The sequence below is a fragment of the Saccostrea echinata genome, unplaced genomic scaffold, assembly GCF_033153115.1.
Source record: "Saccostrea echinata isolate AGI-Se365-2 ecotype Australia unplaced genomic scaffold, CSIRO_AGI_Sech_v1 ptg000045l, whole genome shotgun sequence".
In the NCBI taxonomy this organism is placed as follows: domain Eukaryota; kingdom Metazoa; phylum Mollusca; class Bivalvia; order Ostreida; family Ostreidae; genus Saccostrea; species Saccostrea echinata.
In genome coordinates this window covers 4,184,959-4,204,462 of record NW_026889794.1, presented here as the reverse complement: position 1 = coordinate 4,204,462, position 19,504 = coordinate 4,184,959, and the positions used below count along the sequence as shown (strand labels likewise).

At 32.8% G+C, this 19,504-nt stretch overlaps 1 protein-coding gene across 2 annotated transcripts; it reads left to right on the top strand.

Moving 5' to 3' along the window:
• The first annotated feature begins 10,133 nt into the window (after positions 1 to 10,133).
• Positions 10,134 to 19,010, top strand: LOC133201792 (uncharacterized). 2 transcript variants are annotated; one of them, XM_061337599.1, is made up of 6 exons: positions 10,134 to 10,222; positions 13,007 to 13,115; positions 13,458 to 13,594; positions 15,548 to 15,968; positions 16,284 to 16,370; positions 16,472 to 19,010. In XM_061337599.1, exons 2-6 carry the CDS (start codon positions 13,016 to 13,018, stop codon positions 18,736 to 18,738), a joined length of 3,012 nt encoding a protein of 1,003 aa, XP_061193583.1. In that variant the 5' UTR covers positions 10,134 to 10,222; positions 13,007 to 13,015; the 3' UTR covers positions 18,739 to 19,010. The 2 variants fall into 2 exon arrangements, with proteins under 2 accessions (XP_061193583.1, XP_061193582.1); XM_061337598.1 differs by lacking the exon at positions 10,134 to 10,222 and adding an exon at positions 12,040 to 12,201.
• Positions 19,011 to 19,504: the final 494 nt, after the last annotated feature.

Below are 19,504 nucleotides of genomic sequence, written 5' to 3'. Positions count from 1 at the left end.
GAATAGGTGTATAACATACCATTCTTATTTTTAAAAAGGTACGAAAAGTACAAAATCGAATGGTAAAGAGGGGCTAGAGTTTAGATAATTGTATGCATTTGATAAAGATATCTGATTTTTAATGAATAGAAATAGATTGCTACTTCATTGTCAAATGTCTAGTACTTAGCTGTGTTGTAAATTTTGTACTTGTAACTGTGCTAAATGCTCTGAGTGTTTATTATAAAATAAATTCAGATCCCATTCTATTTCATTCTTTGGACGTATCGACTTTAATCTGTTGGTATCTTACTGTTATTTAAAATGGCGATAATGTGTCGTAATGTATATAATTGTATAATATTATTTTATTAATCATATTATTACAACAGACAAAATGGTTCCAATAAAACATGTGAAATTCAAGTACATTTCACATAGCAGAGAAAGACAAAATATCAAATACATTATTTTTGGTAAAATAATAAATAGTTTATTTACATGTATTATAGAGCTAGGAATTTTATAAAGGATGTATTCGTTATAACAAAAGATTTGACCTATAGGCGAGAAAAATTTTCCGGAAAAAGTCACATTTAAAAATCAATGTTCTTTAGTTGTTTTCTATCGTATATTTGTCTAAATTTTTCAAATCTGTAATAGTACTGTTGTGCCAGTGGTAGAGATACTGCGCTATGCAGAGAAGATGCAGTTCATTCCTCGTGAAAACTGTGCATTGGCGACATGTTATGTCAAAAATGCAGGAGGAAGGTTTACAGATTAGAAAAGAATGTGGTAAGGTCAGATAAGTTTTTATGTCCCGTTGCCTTCACCCAGGCATCAAGTAAAAACCCTCATACAAAAAATGTATCTGTAAATACCGAGGTAGGGTCAGATGAACACACAGTTGACTACAACTAAAGCGATACATGAGAAACAAGAAACTACACGCATGCGGCCTAAAGTCATCGACCGGAACGGATATCGATAAGCTTTTTCTAAAGACTGAAACCAATATCGGCCTTATAGGTCAACGCATATATTTACTTAGAAGTGATCCTTTAACACTCATTAAGAATCGTTCCTCTGAAAGAAAAGACTACTTACCAGAAAATTATTTATTAAACTTATTTAATTTTATTTGAATATAAATCAGTCAATTTATTTCAATATTAATCATATTAAGTGTTTAAATTGTGGGTTGCATTTTAAGTCTTCAAGAGGACAATAGTGTCATCAACAAAAAATGTAACTTTATGAGTCACTTCTACATGTTCTTCATTACCTTTTAAAGGGACAGATGCATCATCGCTAGCCAAGGGTTTCTGATACGCTACTCTCCTCATAAGCCCTTGGCATACGGTGTTAAAAAAGTTGGGATTTTTTTTCTCAAGTTGTGATTGGAGTTGATCGACATCGTTCGACCAATCAGCAATTGTTTTTGTAAATGACGATATTGCGTTCGGGATATATCTTGACTCTTTAATATCGGGAATGAAAAAACGCAAGTAAACAACGATCCGTGCCATTCTATGAATAGCTATATGGTGTCATCCAATATCTTAAGCTACGTTGCAAAATATGTGATTAAGAATCAATACTGAAGATGTAGATTTGCATTTTTAAAACATGTTTAAATAACAAATTAACATAACTCAATACCTTCTTGTTAATTATTCTTTAAAACATTATTTTTTAAATACGCTTTTTATTTCTGTCGATGACGCAATCTGTGCGTACCTGGTAAGAATCGTGATCACTTGACGAAAAAATCCCGTCTTTTGTCAGCACCGTATGCCAAGGGTTTATGAGGAGAGTAGCGTATCAGAAACCCGTGGCTAGCGAAGATGCATGGGACAGATGATACAAACAAAAAATGGATGCCTGGAGTGGTATATATATTTTTGGGCCTATTCTTGTTGTAAATGATGCAAATAATAAATTTCTAAAATAGTAAACCTTCCCTGACGTTCAAAATTCTACCTTTCTGAAACCATCCTTATTTATCTATACAAATTTCTATAACTTGAAATCCCATTATTTTGAATGAAAAATTAAAAACTATGCGGTTAAACTTGTTCATTTTACTTATATAAACAGGACCCAAGTTGTTATTTTCAAATTTTCAAATTTTTTTGTTTGTATCATCTGTCCTTAAGCATAAAAAATGTTTCTAATTGTGATTAAGTAGGAAAAGTTATATCCAAAATTGAACATAAAGGATGACTGCACTTAAGGATATGCGAAATCTGCGACAAAATAAACTTTCAAAACAAGCATTTTTCTTTTCATTGCAAGAATGGCCAACATCCAATCTACAACTTTATGTAATTACGTTTAATAAAAGTGTGTGTTTACGAAGTTCGAATCTGTTTTCAAAGGCAGGGGTCATCACAATTTCTTGAATCTCCGTACGATAATGAGGACGCCCACTTTTTTACTGACTTTATACGTAGTCAGCGCATGTTTGTCTATTGTTCTCCGTTTCACAATAGTTGTATATTTGCATAAATAATAATGTGTCAAAAGGAGATTAATAGACAAACATGCGCTCATGGTTAAAAAGAGAAAAAACTGCTTCTTCTTACATTCGCTCTCTGTGTTGTAAACAAGGATTGCGACATGTTGAATATTATAATTCACCACGTGATGTCCTACCTCAGGTAACTCTGTGAATACTAAATTCCGTCACGTGACTTGTAAGGTAGCATGTTTTGTGCTAACTAGGACATTGTGTTCGAATACGTTAAGTCATCTGGCATGGATATACAATCTGCTTTAATTACATTGACGTGCTCATATTGTTAGCTTCGTATTGAAACCTTTGTCAGAAGTGTATTTGTGCCATACATAATGGAGAGGGAGATTGGAAAGAGTGACCACATTCTTTTTTTCAAACATGTAATTGTTATTTATCAAGTCTAATTTTAGACCCATATTTACAATGTTAGCTCCACCTCTTATGCATATCTAATGTTCATTCAAGGGCAGGTAAGTGTAAATTCACTATATTTTGAAAGCACTAAGGACAAAAAACATTGAATCATTTTATTGTATCACAGTCTAAAATCATTTTAAGATTTAAATTTGGTTCCAAATTGACAGGATTCTTTCATAAACATACAAAAGTGAAATAAAGTTTAGATATAAAAGCAACAGAACCAACCGAAAAAGACCCAAAAACAGGCGTTAAGTGCAGTCATCCTTTTAAGAGATCAGAAAAGTTTATGTAGAACATCTAAGTAAGTGTATAGAGGGCTTACACTATGAAAAAATGTTTTGGAATCCTCTTACCAAAAAAGGTAGATATACCACGGTATTCCATTTTCTAAATTATGATTTCGTCTTGCAAAATAATGCAAACTTTAAGAAGGGTGAATGCATATGATAATTTTAATATGCAATTAATTTAAATATTTCTGTGCATGTTTAAATTGAAATCGTAAACATTTTCGAAACAAATTCATATAATTATTTACCACAAACAAGAAACGGGTTAGTTTTATCATTCTCAAAATTAATATATTAATTGTACTGACATAAATGTGCAATGTACGTGTTCGATTGTGGTAAGTCATTCTCTTTAATGTGCCCTTGTCAAAAGAACCGTGATGTAGGACAGAACCTTAACTACGGGAATAGATTTCACCTGTCAATTTGCTATTCATCTGAAAAATGGCAGACTTCATTAATCAACATGGTTTATAAAATATTTACACATATAGCAGAGATCAAAGATTTCGTGTTATAACTGCATATCCAATAACCCTTATTATAATATTTAGAAGACTTAATTTGGAACCAATTCTTCCGGTTTCAAAACCATTTGGTACGAACGTTTTTGCAGATGTCCTAAAATTTCAACTAGGTTTTTCGAAATATTTTGTCACTCGTAAGAAGCCATACTAAACTGAATTAAAGAATATATTTACCTTGCCCTATTTTACATGAATCTGTACATTCAGATTTTTTCCCTATGTTTATATTAGCTACTGTTCATCCAAATTTCGAACTTTTTTGAGTGGCAAATTGACCTATGTCGATAAAAAATAGGTAGCAACTGTTATTTCGCCAAGCGCTCGGCACTTTGAAGTGAAAGTTGCGGGTCCTTTGGATGAGACCTTAAAAACCGAGGCCCCGTGTCACAATAGGCGTTGGCATGATAAAGAACCCTCACTGCTCAATGGTCCTGAGTGCCGAGAAAAGGTCTAAATTTGAAGCCCTTCACCGGTATTTGGTGTCGTCTCTATTTGAGTGAAAAATTCTCGAACGGGGCGTAAAACAACATAAAATCAATTAATTATCATACCCCCCCCCCCCCAAAAAAAAAACTTTTTTCATTTAAGAAATACATTACAAGGGACCCACAAATTTTCCTACCTTGTCATTGGTCATATGTTTACTTGTTAAAAACCATTTGATTCTATACACAAGCATTCTGACATTATTATTAAAAAGATGCTTGAGTTTCTCATAGACAATATCTATGTAGTCTTTGGAGACCAGGTTTTTCAACACTATGTTAGAATTCCCATGGGTAGCAATTCTCCCCCATTATTAGCAGACCTGTTTTTATTTTCATATGAAGCAGAATTTATTCTTAAACTTTTTTCATGAAAAGAAGACGTCTCTTGCTGTGACCTTCAATTCGACATTTACATTTATCAATTAACGATAATTATTTTCATTCATATGTTGATTCGAGAGTGTTTTACTTTTACAGATCTTGTCTATGTATATTAGAATGTAGTACTTAAAAAATACCTTTAAATAAACGATATGTAAGCATGACAGCTAAACCGTAGCAGTTCCGGTGTTCGGGGGAGGGGGGGGGGGACAAGGGGGGATTCCGGTGGTTCATGTCATTGATATATCCGACTGAACTCGAGATAAAAGACACCACGGAGTCTGACACAACTGCTTCATATAAAAGAGAACGACATTGATGGCAAACTGACAACTAAACTTTATGATTATCGTGATAACTATCTTTTCTATCGTCAACTTCCCTTATTTATGCAACAATATGCCATTATCACCTGCATATTGGGTTTTTGTCTCACAGTTGATGCGATGCGCAAGAGCATGTTCTTCGCACAAACAATTTCTAAAACAAAGCAGACTACTGGCAAATAAGCTGATTATAAAGGGTATCTAGAGTCTTGTTTAAAGGCAACCTTTCTCAAATTCTATGATACAGTGACTTTGTTTGCAAATGCAATCTGTCGTTAGGTTGAATGTTGACAGATGTCTTTCATAAAAATTGTTAGGCCATTATGTTCATACTGAATTTACTAAGGATTTTTCTGTGTACCCGATCACACGGCGGGTGTGAACGGTCGACAGGGGATGTTTACTCCTTGGGATCTGATCCCACCTGTGATTTTAGAAGTCTGTGTTTTGCTCTGCTCACAATTTGTATTGTATTAATGAACTTTTGAGCATGCTTACTGTTCGTTATCCTCATTCTACAGTATTACAGTCACATACTTTGCAGTTGATAGCTTTATCATTTTGACCTGTATATTTTTCATAGTCTATCAGTATGAAATTGATTGGCTTCTCTGCTTTAGAGATTTCTTTATGAATTCTGTCTTTTTCAGTCTCCTTTGGATATTTTTGATTCAACACAGGTCTTCTAATATAGAAATCCTAAGTTGTGCTTCTTACTTCTTTTATTTATTCTTTTCCGAGATTATGAAATTCTGTGAAATCACTTATTTTCTCGGGGGGGGGGGATTTCGTTGTTTATGAGGCATGCTTATCTAAATCATGTCCTGAACGAAATGTTTAATTTCAAACTAGGCTATCATCTGTATGTGTTCAACCACGAAATCGAATCCCCACAAACCAATATTTTCCTCAAAGCTCAAAAATGTGACTCCTCGAAAATAACTTTTTAAAGTAATATTTTTTTGTGTCAATTTCAATGAATACGTGAAACGTAAATACTCAGTATCTCGAAAAGCAGTTTCTATGAAATTCTGATTACATTACAATCTATTGCTTCTTAATTATGATTAATGATATATACTTCTCCATTTTCCTGTCGAGCAATTAATATGTATCCGAATAAATTTTCAATATACCTTTCTTGGGAACACTTCGATGAAGAAATTTGTTATTTATATTAGTGTTTTCCACAGCACTTAAAATAAAAACTGTGTAAATGAAACCGCATACAATTAACATAAATCCTTCAGAGGAATAGTATAAGCAATCTGATTTCATAATTACTGAATTGTTTTTTTTTTTATATATATACAAGAAGATTTAATACTAGGAGAAAAATAAGTTAGTGTTTGTGTTGGTTTAATAAATTATGTGTTGTGGTGCAGTGTAGATGATGAATGCATAGCTGTAAATCACTTGATATGAAGGTCAAGCAACAAATTATTTAGCGGTACACATAAAGCTAACAAGTAGTTGGTCAAATACTTAGAAAATAGAAGTCACTACCTTCATCAGTGTCCGATTGTAAATAATGATAATGCACTGATTTGATTTTAATCACATTGACTAATTACATATCTCATTTATTCACGTTCATAGAGGAGAGACTATTTATTAGACAGACAGCACTGAAGTGTTAGCAATGTCATGTGGTTAAATAAGTAAAGCTGGATATTATGGCATCAGACAAGCTAAAACGTATTCAGGTTAGTGCTTTTTAACAAGTATCTTTTGTATGGCAATCATTATGTAGTACAGTTCATTGTAATGTACAAAATTCTGCTCGAGCAAAAGCAGTTAAGGAACATTTCCTTTTGAAAGTGTTCTTATATTTTCCTCAATCAACCTGAAAAAAGGAGAGTTTTTTATATAGATATTTTTATAGAATTACAATTTGTTTTATTTGAATAGTAATTGACTACATTCTGGAAATGCAAAGTTTCACGATATTCTGTAATACTGTACAGATTTTTCTGACTTTTTCTAATTTAGTAGAATATTACTACATAATTCTGTATGTTCACAATTACAACTTGTGTCCCAAACTATAAAAAGTTGATAGCATCCCCTAAGATACTTTAATTCCGATAATGATGAGAATATCTGGGACTGAAATCATACTTTAGAAACATACTTTTTGAAAGAAAAAAAAAATGAAGGTAACGAAAAGTGATCAGTGGTGTTAAATTCCTGTAAACAATGTTTATCGTGAACAGGACATTAAAATGGTCTCTGGAAACACTACAGGAGGGATCAGGTACCTAGTAGGAGTAAGCATCTCCTGTCGACCTGTCACGTCCACCATGTGAGCTCTGTATTGATTCTGTAAACAAAACAAGTATAAAAAGTTTCTATCCGCACGACTGTCTAACTGAATTCATGTCAGCTTGTCTTCCTGTGCCACTTTTGTGCTACTTGGAAAGGAATTCAAAAGCTTGGAGTATAACCTAGATCTGTAAGGGATTTGTGTATCTGTAGAAACTTTTCAGTGAATTTATTTTGTAATGTATTCATTTTATGGGATGTTGAACTGAAGCAGGTTAAGAATGTGTTCATTTGCTTGGGTATTTTATCTTTCCAATGTGAATGACTATTTGGTTGAAGTCCCCATCCCATGTCAATGTACTTTTAAAAATTTCTTATCAATAATAGGGAGACCATCAAATACTGTATGAATGTACTTAAGGAACCCGATTAAATGAATTATATTTGTGGTGTGGCCATGGAATCAAATTACAACAATTTTAGGAAATATTAACATTACTTTCTTGACTTTGGTACAAGAATGTAGTTGTGTTTAAGGGCTTAAACCTATTTCATTGTCAAGCCTTCGCTAAATATAAAAAAAACAATCCACAGGAATTTTAGATGCCTTGGCTTTATTAATGACATGTCTGTATGAATGACCCATTAGAAAAAAATATGAAACGAATTTGTACATATGTTAAAAAAGAAAAGTTTTCCTAACAATTGTATTCTTGAAATAAAATGCGAAAATAAAGAGCAAGCTCAAAGAGTTCAATTTAACAAAATAATTAATGATCAAAACAAACGTGGAACCCTGAAAACCATAAGTAGATTGGAGGAGTCAGCATCCCCTGATGTCGAGCAGTCACACCTGCCATATGCCTCTTGTCATGGTCGGTAAATGGAAAAATCCGCTGACAATTAAGGGTGAAAATAATCGTCTAACAATTTTTATTATGTTCCCCAAACGAAGTTGGGGAACATATTGTTTTTACTCTGTTTCTTATTATTATTATTATTTTTCTTCTTCTTCTTCTTCCTGGGTACTTTTTTGTCCGCGAGTGATCTCGTCAACTACTCATCCGATTGAGGTGAAACCTTTTTAGGGTTAATAGGCATGTTATGTAGATTTGCGGAATCAAGGTCATTTTGCGCGCACGTGCATGCACGTGCGTGCGCGTGCAATGCGTAAAATGACTAATATACTTGATATAGCTGTAACTTTTATATATTTAGATGAAATGCTTTGATACTCAAAATATAAGGATATATTAAAAGTGTAAACAAGATGACATGGTCAACATGCACATGCATGCACGTGTGCGCACGCGCAAAGCGTAAAATGACAAATATACTTGATATATTCGTAACTTTTATACTTTTTGATGAAATGCTTTGATACTCAAAATATTTATATATATTAAAAGTGTAGACAAGATGACATGGTCATCATGCACATGCATGCATGCATATGCATGCACGTGCGCGCGCGTGCAATGTGTTAAATGACCAATATACTTAATATAGCCGTAGTTTTTATATTTTTTTATGAAAAGTTTTTATATTAAGAATATACAGATATATTAAAAGTGTAGACAAGATGATGTGGACATCATGCTCATGAATGCACATGCGCGCGCGTGCAATGTGTTAAATGACCAATATACTTAATATAGCCATAACTTTTATATTTTTTTATGAAAAGCTTTGATACTAAGAATAAACAGACAAATTATAAGTGTAGACAAAATGGCATGGTCATTAGGAACATGCATGCAGGTGCGCATGCATGCAATGCTAAGATGACCAATATACTTGATATAGCCGGAACTTATTTATTTTTTGACGAAATGTTTTGATACTGAGAATATAAAGATGCATTAATAGTATAGATGAGATGACATGGTCATCCTGCACATGCATGCACGTGCGCGCGCGTGAAATGCAAAAAACGATCAATATACTTCATTGCCTTATTTAATGAAGCTTACAGGAAATAAGACACCAAGAGGGTGTTGGGGAGCGTTTGGGGAACATCTGTAACGGTCCCCGTTACAATTAATACTAGTTAAATACTTAAGTTATACATTCGACTTAACAACAGATTGTAACTGCAAACTAGGTTACTGTATCGTAGGAAAACTTCTACGAAAATTTTCACTACTGAAATTCGAGCTTAAATTTGACATCGAAGAAGTCTCTTAAATTCTCAAAGAAATGAATATCTATGGTAAATTATTGACAAACAAGTTGATGAAAGAAGAATATCAGCTGTATCGTTTAAAGTCATCATTTCGTAAGTTCTATGGTTGTTACAATGACCATGTCAGCAAATACAATTTATCATTGAGTCAAATGCTGACTGATGTTTTTCATACTAATTGTTAGACCATTATTTAAACACTGAATTGCCGACGGATTTTTCCGTTATTTCCCGATCATGACAAGGAGCATACCGCGGGTGTGACCGGTCGGCAGGGGATTCTCACTCCTCCATGGCACCTGATCCCACCTCTGATGTTTGGAGGTCCGTGTTTTCTCTGCTCCTATTTTGTATTGTTTAATGGACTTTTTTAGCTTGAATACTGTTCGTTATCTCCATATATTGCATTCTTTAATTTCTTGCAAGCTGTGATAAAAAGATACACCATAAGGTTTTAATTCAAATATGAAGATATTTCACGCGGCACTTTAGTAAAGAAAAAGCAAATGGTAACCAGAAAGTTAGGAAGTTTTCTTACAAGCACACTTTCTGTAATCCTGAAAACAAAAGATTCAATTGTGAACATTTATTTTCTTAGACAATTTCAAAATTTAAAGGATAATATTCATAATCTTTATATTTAAATAATAAGTTGATGACTCACAGCTGTCAAACTTACTATAAAACATCCTTGTTTTCTGATTGTAACATATTAAACACGTGTAGTGGTTGTGTTGAACTTGTCAGTTTCTTTTATTTCCTCGATTGTGGATTTCATTAATGTGAAATGTGCGTAAAGGAATTAAAATACCAGTCTTTACCATCTTTTATACAAATGAGGTAAACTTGGACATTTTTCAATTTTCCTCTTTTATAAAAAGTTTAAATTTACTTTAATTGACCCTTTTTATTACTTTTCATCTTAGTGTCGATTTTGGGCGGCTTTGAATTTTTTTCTTGTCGAGTTATACTGGTATTTCAATCCTCTCAAATGACACATCAGTTTTGTTTTCTTATGCTTTGAAATCTTTACCATAAGCAACTATTATCTCGATCATTCTGCTGCCTAAATTTTTACAAAACAAAAACTGAAAAATTTGGTAAAGTATGTGAAATAATAAGATGGAGTGAAACAATTTATTTTTTTAAGAATAAAGTTTGATAAAATATTTTTTCTTATTGTTCAGTTCTTAGAGAATAAAGAATACCAATAAATTTATAATTATGACATGCATTTGGAAAAATCGGTCCCTCTCTTTGTGAATATAATGTTAGAGGAGTTCGTCCTATCTAAGTCGTTTTTCACAAAATAGATACAATTCAGCCAAAAAATTAACTTTTATCAAGGACGAAAGGGGTTACACTTTGGATTAATAAAAGTATCCATAGCTTAAGTAGGTCAGTACTTTTTTTGTGTTGTATGTCCTTAATTAGGCGTGAGTTTTTATTCAATGAATATCTGTGTGTTATGTTTGAAGAATTTGAATGTATATGGTTCTTAATAGTTAATCAAGAAGACAAATGAAGAAAATCTGCATAATTTTGTTAATTCCTCCTAATTATTATTTTTATTAACATTAACTATTCTAAAATACCTCTGTTTTAAAAGGAATGAATTATGAAGTTAACAAACAGTATTCAATATCGAAAGTCCAATGAAACGATACAAATTTGGAGCAGAGCAAACACGGACCTCAAAATTTAGAGGTGGGATCAGGTGCCATGGAGTAGTAAGCATCCCCTGCCGACCGGTCACACCCGCCTTGTGTTCTTTGTCATGATCGTGAAATAAAAACCGGAAAAATCCGTAGACAGTTCAGTGTATAAATAATTGTCTAACATTCAGTATGAAAAACGTTAGTCAGCATTTGACTCAATGACAGGTTGTATGTGCTGACAAGGTCAATGTATCGACCGAAAAACTTGCGAAAAGATGACTTCAAACGAGATTGTTGAAATCCTTGTTTCGTCAACTTCTTTGCCTCGTTTTAGAAATTGTTCATATGTAGAGCATGCTCTTGCGTATCGAATCAACTGAGAGACATAAACCCCATATGCAGGTGAAAAGGGTATATTGCTACATAAGTAAGGGAAGTTGACGATTGAAAAGTTGAAGTCACCACGTTTATCATAAAGCTTAGTTGTTAGGTTACCATCCATGAAATCTTTAATTAAAATGTTTTCGGTGAAATCAATACCACAAATAGATACATCGTAGCAAAAAAAATCTTATTTCATATCATTCTAGCAATTAAAATGCGTAAAATTAAATTTAGAAATATTAAACAAGTACATGTAGGTTTTCTTTCATCAATGATATAAACAGCATGAATTGTGCAATAATGTGTTAATTGCCACATAAAAAGAAATATGAAATACTGTTCGGCAACTGACTCCTACATGCGTTTTCAATTCAACTGAAGTATATTTCTGGCATCATTACAAAAATATTTTACTTATTCTTCCAAGCACACGTTTGAATGTTCCATCCTTTTCAAACCATCTCATTTTTTGTGGAGATAAATTATGATATAAAAAAAGCTAGAATTACTAATTACCCTCTTTGGAATTTGAGACACACTTGACATCAGCTGAATTTATTATGTTGGTGTAGGTAATGTTTTGGTCCTAAATAAGCGACATTTTATTCGTGAATTAAGTGACAGTCAGATGAGAAAAAAAGAATTAATTACGAAAAATCATGAAGACGATTTGGAGATAGTTAGCCAGGACGTTTAATTATAACAGGACGTTAATTGCCGCTAATTCTGAATTATAGAGAGTTGTATATGATGTACTGTCTATTCCTTAACTTAAAGGTATGTTTTGACCAAAGTTTTAAGCTCTATTTTCTGTTGTGAACAAATTTTCTAGCTCTGTTTCCTGTTTTTCTTCATTTTTTTTTTCAATGATCAAACTTTATATTGTAGCAATTAGGGTTCAATGATGTGGCTTATGAGGATTTTTTAAAATTTTTGTATGGAAGTTGAAAGAGAATTGTTTGTAGCTCAAAAATACGACGCGTAATGGTTTTCCTAAACAACTGGCCATCTCTTTAGCATACCTGCACTGTTCAAACCGCACAAAAATATTCAAACGTATTTAATTAAAAATTTTGCGAACTCACATTCATTTTATGATATTTTCTGAGGCATTATAATACATTACAACATATTACTTATTTTTCTTCCTTGTTGAAAATAGGTATTGAATAGAAAAAAAAATCAAGGTCTATGAGTTCGGTAAAAGTGTCCGAATTTGAAGTAATTTAATTCAGTGTTGCTGTTACTTAAGGTGCACAGTGAATTATTAACCAGACCAAAAATCTATACAAAATGATAATAGGTCTATCCAAATTTAGCAAAATCAATGAATAAAATTAAACTTGTTTTCCATTTTATTTCGCCTACATGGAATGATAATCACTACCTTTACAATTTTAATTTTGAAGACACCAGAGAACCGGTATATTTAAATTTAATTATGTAGACAATATTACCTGACAGATTGTTCAACACTGCAGTCCCAACTTCCTGTGATTTGCAGAGTGTTTTGATTGATTTTCTTGTCAAAGTAGCTGATTGAGTATATATACATGTATATCTATGTTAGATTTACTTTTAGGTATGAAAAATGAACAACAGTAAAATCCAAACCTCTCCGTGCTGTATCGTCTTTGGCTTTCTGTCGCTGCTGTTGGTTTGTCAGTCTGCAGTCCTACCAAAAGAGAAATGTAAGTCGTTTATCAATATCTATTTGAAAAAGGCTCCGATAATTTGACATACCAGTCATGGCTGTATTGCAGAGCAAGTCTTCGTGCAATTTTACAATAATTTGCAGCTATACTAGTATACTTCTTAGATGTCTTAGAATTGTTAATTTTAAAACCTCAAAAATGAAACTATATATTTGTATACATGTATCTTTCAGTGTCTATATTATATTTCCTTTCCACCAATTTTTGCAACCTTACTATAATCATGTATGATAATGCTAAGTTATCATTTTTACAAAATTATTATATATATTTTTTGGAAGAATTAGTATTTATCATGAAGTTTTGCTTTTATTCCAGCCAACTGTAACCCTACTGTAGATATTGTCTTTATGCTTGATGGCCAGTCCAGCGTGAACTCCGGGGATTTCCTTAAACAGAAGGCGTTCATCCGGGATATCTTAGACCGACATGAATCCCCCACCGGGGCTGTTCAGGTACAAACATCTGTAGTTTATTTAACAGGAGTTTGTATATAAGTATTTTTAATATATATATATATATATATATATATATATATATATATATATATATATATATATATATATATATATATATATATATATATATACAAACATAACATAATTGAAAAGAAAACTTAATCTTATTAATAGAATTAAAATTCTTCAATTTGGCAAATTGGCATTTTCTTCCTGGTTTCCTTTTATATTTGAAAGAAAATAAAAATAAATTCTATGGGAATTACAAAATAAAAATCATAATTATTGTTTTTTTCTCCTATCACCCACTGAAAATGTCTTTTTATAGACAACGCATTCCTGGCCCAAACTCTACAAAGATTCAATGTTTAAGAAAAACAGAATATCTTGACTTTTTCATTTGGCTTTTGCAATATTTCATCATGATTTTTTTTCGTCCTTTATGGAGGATACATATAGTATGTAATTTGGAGGTTCTGTCTTTTCACGAGTAGACAACACTACTGCGTATTGTGTTTCTACATATTCCTTCTAAGTCATCTATCACAATGCTTGTCCCTTCAACCACCTGCTACAACAAAACAAACCCATCTGTCACACAGCAACTTAATGCATCATGAACAATACCTAAAATGAAACATGCCATAAATATTATTCCTGGTTTGAAATTAATCGCAATTTTCCAGAAGCCCAAAAGCTTTACCTTTAATGTAATTTATTATCCAACTTTAAAAGTCAAAAATATCACATACCTTTATTATATTTCAAACTGTCCCATTTGATGTCTGTTTCCAAAAATTTAAATACACTACGCCTACTGTAAATGTTTTGTTTTTGCAACGAGGCTAGAAAAATATAAGAGTCTCAAGTTAAACTTACGGTGAAAACAAATATACTTCCTAACAGCTAAGAAGTCTCTTTTGAAAACTTAGTAGTAACATGTCGATTTGTATTTGGAGAAAAGAGTAGATTAACTTTTTTAAATATAAAAAATTCATTTAGGAAAACATCAAAATCGATTTCAATGCACGAACAATTTTAAGTACGCATATACTTATCATTTACATCTCATGACTAATGACATTCGTTTATACTCTATTATGCAAAACTATGAACATACAATCTTATTTTAGATCCTACTGAAAGAAAACGAATTGCATATTAAATTTGATTATAAATTGCAAAATTAAAAAACAATTTGCAGCAAAATAGTATTTCCTTCAAATGTATCCTCACAAACATTAATCTAATGAAGATTTGCAATTATTGACAAAGGACACTTTCAACATTGCAACAGTATACTTATTTAAATCCTCTCTCTCTCTCTCTCTCTCTGGCCAGTTACAGGTATTCTATGACATATTAATGATGGCCAATTTAACCTTAAACATAAACTAACATTAGATGTTTTTATTCTGATCTACCAAGTGGTAAAATTGAAGACTGATTGGCTATTATAGTAATTGTTATTCAGAGCATATTGTTTATGCATACACATGTACTAATAAACTGTGATATAGGTATCTGATATGTTCGGTTGTTAGTGCCATCACATAAAACCATTGATAGAGGAAGTCATTTAACATGCCTGCATATTAAAAGATCACGATTAGATCATTTCGACTTGGAACTAATTATGCTTGTAGAAGAAAGTTGCTGATGAATATATCATAGATGTATGTCATATAACTATTTTAGACGGGTTTATTGCAAAGACTTATTTTAGGTTAAATACAATATTTTATGAAATAAAATTTACAAACTGCAGCCTCGTGATAATCTGTTTAATTGTTCTTTTCGCCATTATGCTCTTTTGTATACTTACTCTTACTTATTGATTTGCAAAATATGTGAATAGGCAGTCTATTTCTCAAGATGCAAAACTGACATTGTCTTTTATGCCTAACTGAGCAATATTTTTTATTCTTACGGTTTAATTCCTCTTTACAGGTCGGGTTCGTGGTTTGTGCCAATGGAAACTCCACCACGTCTGAATTCCGATCCTTTTCTTTTGACATTCTAGAGAATTTGAGAAAGTTGACAAAACCTGTAAACAAAGGCAAACGTACAGATCAATGTATCCAAGCCATGAACAGGGTATTTTCCTATGGTGGTAGAGAAGGCGTCAAAAAAATTGCAGTACTCCTCATTGGGAAGGACAATTCATGGAACGATAAAGCTACCGTTGCACATGTGCAGGAGGCAAAGGATAATCATGTTGATTTACTGGTTATCACTACTGGCAACAAAAACTTTAGAAGGTTGCACGCTCTCCGAAACATTGCCAGTGACGATGGGAAGTTCTTTGTGCTGACGTCATATGATGGACTGAAGCCATTGTCGGTCGACTTGTCTTCGGGATCATGCTTACGTGAGTTGATTTCAGTGCATTATAGAAAGTAAAATAAAATAAGGAATAACATTGAAAAAACTTAATCCTTAATTTCAAAGACAGTGATCTCATTAAATATCCAGAACAACTAAAATGTACATTTTCAGAATTATTCTTTTTTCTGAGAAAATTGAATTTAAAAAATCGTTTTAAATCCTATATATTTGTTAAAATAGTCTTACAATGTTATACGGTTGTCTTATGTGCATTTAAAGATATTCATTGCCTGGCTTTCTCCTGCCAACGAAACCTTCTGTTTTCGATTTCATTTATAAAGATAAACAATTTTTGCAGCCATTGCTCTTGATCTCAATGCCAAAAAAGAGAAGTCTTCAGATCCAGTAACCACACCAAGGCACATGATGCCCACTTCTGTTTCCGGTATGAAAAAGCACTTAAGCTCATATTCGACATCTTTCATTTCCACTTTGCATGTGTTTTTATTTGTTGTTCTACATGATATTACACGATGTTCCTTTCAGGTACAACGTGTCGACCTGCTGGGAACTCAGCACTTGAAAAGCACATACGTTTCTTCGGTTGGGTCAAGGTTAATTGTGCTAACAATGAGCGTGTTGATTTGTCAGAATGCAAGTGTGTACTTGGTCCTTCAGTCACTACCAAAGATGTGGAGTCGTCTAAACCGACAACGTTCAAAAAGATGCTAAGCACAAAAGGTTTAAAATCCGAAGACAAGAAGACAGCAACGACTGTTTCTCCTAAGGAAAGAAAGTTAACAGGCAGTACACAACTTGAGGATTCTATAAAGATCCCCTTTGAGTATGCAACAAAAGCCCCACAACAGACGTCTACGACACGAACTGAATCTACATCCATAGCTCCTGTCGATCCAAAACCCAACAAAATGACAAATCCTCAAACACCTAGTACATCCACTATTGTTCCTAAAATAAAAACTTCTCTCTATCCCGGAAATTCACTTCTTAAGACACCAAAGCTTGCACCTAAAATTGATTTGTCTATATTTTTACCACCTGGGGAGCAATTAAATGATACCTTCGAGCCCAAAGGAGCAGATCTTCAGACTATATTTAATCTTCTTGATCTGAATAATTCCTCAAATCAAGCTTCAAATACTAGCACTGTGGCTTTCAATGAAACGAATTCGTTGTATAATGAAACGATTGAGAATAATATACTTAACTCCGCAATTATCTCATTACTTGATAAAGACATGGATGAAACTAAGAAAACGTTCGAAGACAATCTGAAATCAGCTATCAAAAATGATACAAAAACGAGGAAAAAACAAACTAAAATGCTTCTTCCGCTTCCCAAATTTTTACATACTCCGAGAAAAAGCGTCCCGGAACCGGAAGCAGCTGCTGTAGTTCCTTTAGTGCTTCCTTCTTCTTTAACCATTATTGACTCTGCCATAAAGACTCTTTCGAATGATTCCATCTTCAATGGTGTGAATATAACGCATGAAAACACGACAGAATTAAACGAAACTGATATTGGTAAACTATCCTCACAGAAGAAATTAATATCATTGCTTCAAACTGAGAATTCTGTACAAACCAATATCATTTCCTTTCTCAAAGATACAACATATACTAAGTCTGAAATCCTAGACAATTACACTCACGATAATTCTTATGCATCAGCCAACACTTCCAGGAATGGGAATCTTACATCAGAGAGTGACGTGCTAAAAAATTCTTCAAAGTCAGCTCTTCTGATTAAATTACTGAACATTGAAAACAGCCTTCAATCCAGACTTATATCGTTATTGAACAAAGAAAATTTCTTGTTGGGTCACACGGATTATGATTATCCTGATCTTCCCACACTTCCTCCTCTTCTTCCTGAGTCAACCACTGCGGCGGTTCCTCAGAATGGTCAAAATGTCTTAGAGATCACCACTCCTTCTACGGAGAATACAACAGATTCAAGTGACGTTGTCGATCTCTTCCAATCCATCAGCGAGCTGGAATCGGCCATTGCCATTATCATGAATAAAAAATCTGTCAAACAAGTCTCTTCAGAGGAACCTCTACCACTTGATGAGAGAAACTCTTCAGTGCATACTTCTAATGTCAGTCTCCCTTTGTATGATGCTAGTAATCGTTCGTCTGAGAGTGAAGTTCTAATTGCAAAGCAAAATATCTCAACATTAGACTCAACTACTTTTTCTCCTCTTCTTATCACTACAACAAATACTGTTTCATCAACAGTATCATCATTCACTCCAGATCAGAAAGGAGATATGAATAATCCATCTCCAACAAAGTCAGCACCTTTAGTCACAACTACCTTACACATCGTTAAGCAAAAGGTCTTAAAATTAGCCCTTCCTCCTCATCCAAAATGGCCGCGTTCTCGTTCCTCTTCGTTAATAAGTAAAACCTCAAAGGACTTCAGTCATTTATCACAATCATCAAACTTACTTTCTAAAAGGGGAAAAGTTGCTCGGAAGAAAGTTCAATCGAATTCAAAGTCAGAACATGCGGTGTCGAAATCATCGACTAAAAATGCAGCAAAAGCACCAAAGCTTAATGTAACACGAACAAAGATTAAACCAACAAGTCCGTCCTCTAAAGAGACATCATTACCTTTATCATCGCCATCATCATTGTCATCCTCATCAAAATCATCATCGACAGACTCTGCACATGCTTCTCCATTGACAATTGAATTCAGGAAAGTCGTGAAAAAAGACGTAAAGCCTTCGCTTCCGAAGGTTGCTGATAAAAATATAAAAAAGGAAAAGATTAAAATATTCTGAATGGAAATTTTGCATTACAAAGACTAGAAAAAAGAACTGTGTGATATTAAATGACATCTTAAGCCATCAATACATATGACTAGGTAGGATTACTTAACTATTTGTGTGCACCTACATATCTTTTGAATAAGTATATGTACATGTATTACATGTGTTCACGAATATATTCTGATACTTAATCAATATAAGTTTAATTTACCGTATATATACGGGCGACAATCTTTGGTATTTATTTTGTGTATATATATTTTATGTATTTATTTTTCAATGATATGTGAAGAGATGTTTGTAGAATGAATTTACATAAAGATTAAGCATCTACTTTTGCAAACTGTTTACCTCTTTACTTGTTTTAAGAGGGGTTTTGTTCTATGGAAAAATCACAAGTTCCCAATTTAAGCCCTACCCACCCCTTCCGTATATAAAATAAAATAGAAAATAAACATAAAATTTAGGACTAATTCCTTTTCATCAAAATTGAAAACATGCTAGTTTGTTCATTCTCTCTTAATCGCGACATATAAGAATAGAAAAATTTCTTTATGAAGAAAAATGAATTATCCTTTTAATATTTATTTTTTACCTTTAAAAAAACATTTTATATTTGCCATTTACTAAATAATGAATTATAAGAAATTCATACAGTGAGTTTACGAAATTTTGTTTAATATAATAGTGCACTGTTGCAACCACTATTGAAATAACGACCACTATTGAAATAATTATTTCAATAGTGGTTGAGAGTGGATTTCAAAACCCAACACAA

What these genes read in the sequence shown, in the direction of transcription:
- LOC133201792 (XM_061337599.1), top strand. Translation starts at nt 13,016, where the DNA reads ATGAACAACAGTAAAATCCAAACCTCTCCGTGCTGTATCGTCTTTGGC. An exon ending in AGTCCTACCAAAAGAGAAAT is followed by an intron (nt 13,116 to 13,457) that starts GTAAGTCGTTTA and finishes CTTTTATTCCAG; the next exon opens with CCAACTGTAACCCTACTGTA. An exon ending in CCCCCACCGGGGCTGTTCAG is followed by an intron (nt 13,595 to 15,547) that starts GTACAAACATCT and finishes TCCTCTTTACAG; the next exon opens with GTCGGGTTCGTGGTTTGTGC.